At 42.9% G+C, this 2,500-nt stretch overlaps 1 protein-coding gene across 1 annotated transcript in view; it reads right to left on the reverse strand.

Annotated features, from left to right (window-relative positions):
• Positions 1–381: 381 nt before the first annotated feature.
• LOC122244886 (proton-coupled folate transporter) overlaps positions 382–2,500 on the reverse strand; it is a 3,264-nt gene continuing 1,145 nt past the window's right edge. The window contains exons 1-6 of the mRNA XM_043002857.2: positions 2,440–2,500; positions 2,219–2,314; positions 1,942–2,085; positions 1,713–1,796; positions 1,428–1,584; positions 382–1,217 (exon numbers count right to left, since the gene is read on the reverse strand). The exon at positions 2,440–2,500 is cut by the window's right edge and continues 1,145 nt beyond it. Coding sequence (XP_042858791.2) covers positions 884–1,217; positions 1,428–1,584; positions 1,713–1,796; positions 1,942–2,085; positions 2,219–2,314; positions 2,440–2,500 — 876 coding nt within the window. The 3' untranslated portion in view covers positions 382–883. The remainder of the gene's footprint in view (positions 1,218–1,427; positions 1,585–1,712; positions 1,797–1,941; positions 2,086–2,218; positions 2,315–2,439) is intronic.

The following is a 2,500-nucleotide window of genomic DNA, read 5'->3' on the forward strand; positions in this document are numbered from 1 at the left end:
AGTTTCTTTGATCAATTAAATTAAATCATGCAATTCACTCGATTACGGAATTGCTGTCATGCAGTTCCCTTGAACACGAAATTGTTGTCATGCAGTCTCTTTGATCAAATCATGCATTTCCTTTGATCAAGAATATTAAATCATCCAATTAACCTTATCTAAATTTTAATTATGCATTTCCCTTGAAGAAGGAATTGCAGTCATGCAGTTCCCTCAATCAAGAATCTCAAATCATGCAGTTTCCTTGATCAGGGAAGTGTAGTCATGCAGTTCCCATACACTGCGTCATGATTTTTTTTTTATCATATCGTAATTCTTTTTAATGAATACAGCTGTATTAGCTGTATTTTAGAGGTGGAGATGAAACATATAAATCATTTGTATAGCGGTTTATTATTTACAGTTGGACAACAAGTCATAAATAAGGCATTGAATAAATATTAACATTATTCAAATATTATACAAAGGAGATATACATATCACAGAAAATGACTCAGACGCTCATGAATCCCTGACATCATAACCTATCTACAAAATTCCCTTTGGGAACATATCACAAGAAGCACTGCAACTAACGAAGAGTAATTAGCTCTTATGTGACAAGAACTAAATCACTTGTTGATGTCTACGAAGTTGCAGGAGAAAAAGGGAAGTTCAGTCATAAATCGCATGGATGAAGTTGAGCCTTGACGAGCGGAGAATGATGATGAAATTGCAATGTCTTGCAAGGTTCGACTTGCGAAGGAGGTACTCGCGTTAATGAGATCCCTTCCTTCTTGACAAGCGAAGAGGCAGTTACGTAAGTAGAATCCCATCCTTTTTAAGACTTAAAGACCTTCTGGACAAGCGAAGAGACGGTCACGTAAGTAGAATCCTATCTTTTTTAAGACTTAAAGACCTTCTTGATAAGGGACTTGATCAAGTGTGAGGTTTTCTTCGTCAGACTGAGAGTGACTTCCTTCTCTGCAATCCCGCCCGGCCGGAGGTTCACCTGTTGCTGTTGCTTCTCCACGATGAAAACGAGGTGGTTCTCCTTCAAGCTTTGTCTTCGAGGAGTAGCATTGACGGGCAGGTCCGGCAGAGCACCTCCGTCGGTAGCAAGCCAGCGGGAGTCGGTCCTACTGACGAAGGTCTTGTTAATGACAGGTCCCGGGGCGTCTTTGGACTGAGCCCCCTCTACGTCGTACTCTCGGGATTTGTCACTCGAGATGATGATGCTGAAGGAGGGGGAAAAAAGGTCGTTTAGTATGTTTGTTTTTTTCCCACTTGGGAAATAAGATAAAGGAGTCAAGATAAAATTAGAAACTCCCACTATTCACTTGATTGAGAATTTTATCACTCAATAATAAAGCTATATGATAACGTGTGCTGACGCATCATCTTTCATTTCGTGACGTGAAGAAAAATATCATGGAAGTGCCACCTACCAGAAGAAGACAATCATAAGGGCACTGGCTGAGGCTCCCAGGAAGAACTGCGCTGCGGGGAACTCGCTGACGGTGGCGTGGTAGACGGCGGTGTACAGTGCGGAGGTCACCATAGGCATCATACCGTCTAGGGCGCCGAGGACAGCTGAGACCTTACCTGAGGACGGAAAAGGGCAAATTTAGTTTGTAATCCTATATGGAGTGAGATATGGTTTTATGTCAGTGGTTAATACTGTCGTGAATATTCACTGAGACGTGTAGACAACGGAATAAAATTTGACTTACCGACTTCATCGCTCGGGACGAATTTTGTCATCATGGAACGTTGGGCGATGGTGCAGGAGTTGAGGAGCAGTGCTGCTGCTGGTGCTGCGAGGGAGAAGAGGGATCTGTTCATTTCCATCTGTCTATCTGTCTATCTATCTATCTATCCCACTCTTTTATGCCATCATCATCATCATCTATCATGAACTATATATCCCCGAAGTCACGAAGAGGTGGACGATATACTTACCAATCCAGATGAGGAGAGGTTGATCTTCTGAGACGCAACCATACGTGACGTATTCGAGGACGCCGGACGTGGCCCCCACCATCGCCAGCACGTTGTCTGACACTCCCAGACGACCACTCAGCAGAGGCACAGCGATTAAAGATCCTGGCAAAAGACATCATGGTATTTAAGGCCTCGAACACCTTTCAGGAATGTTCTTAAAGACACGTTTTGAAAATTTCAAAGGGAATGGAAAACATAAAAGTTATATAAAAAGAAAAGGATTATCAAGACCTACCTGTAGTAGCAATTATGTTCTTGTAGGTGACCCAGAGACTGTAGTCGACGGCCTCCCAGCCCAACACATGACGGGTGAACGCAAACACGTAAGGAGCTAAGGAAAAGAGAAACATTCATTATATTGGGTCTCAAAGAAAATAGCACTTATCTGTCTTCATGATTTCTAGCGAGTGAAAGGCACAATATGACTGCCACGAGTAGCGAGTATGAGTGACTTACATCGCGTGACTCTCCTGAGAAGGCTGGTGAAGATGAGGATGAGGATGAAGGCTCTCGTGTT

This window comes from Penaeus japonicus, unplaced genomic scaffold, assembly GCF_977035675.1.
Source record: "Penaeus japonicus unplaced genomic scaffold, GWHDUDI00000001_assembly GWHDUDI00000034, whole genome shotgun sequence".
Lineage (NCBI taxonomy): Eukaryota > Metazoa > Arthropoda > Malacostraca > Decapoda > Penaeidae > Penaeus > Penaeus japonicus.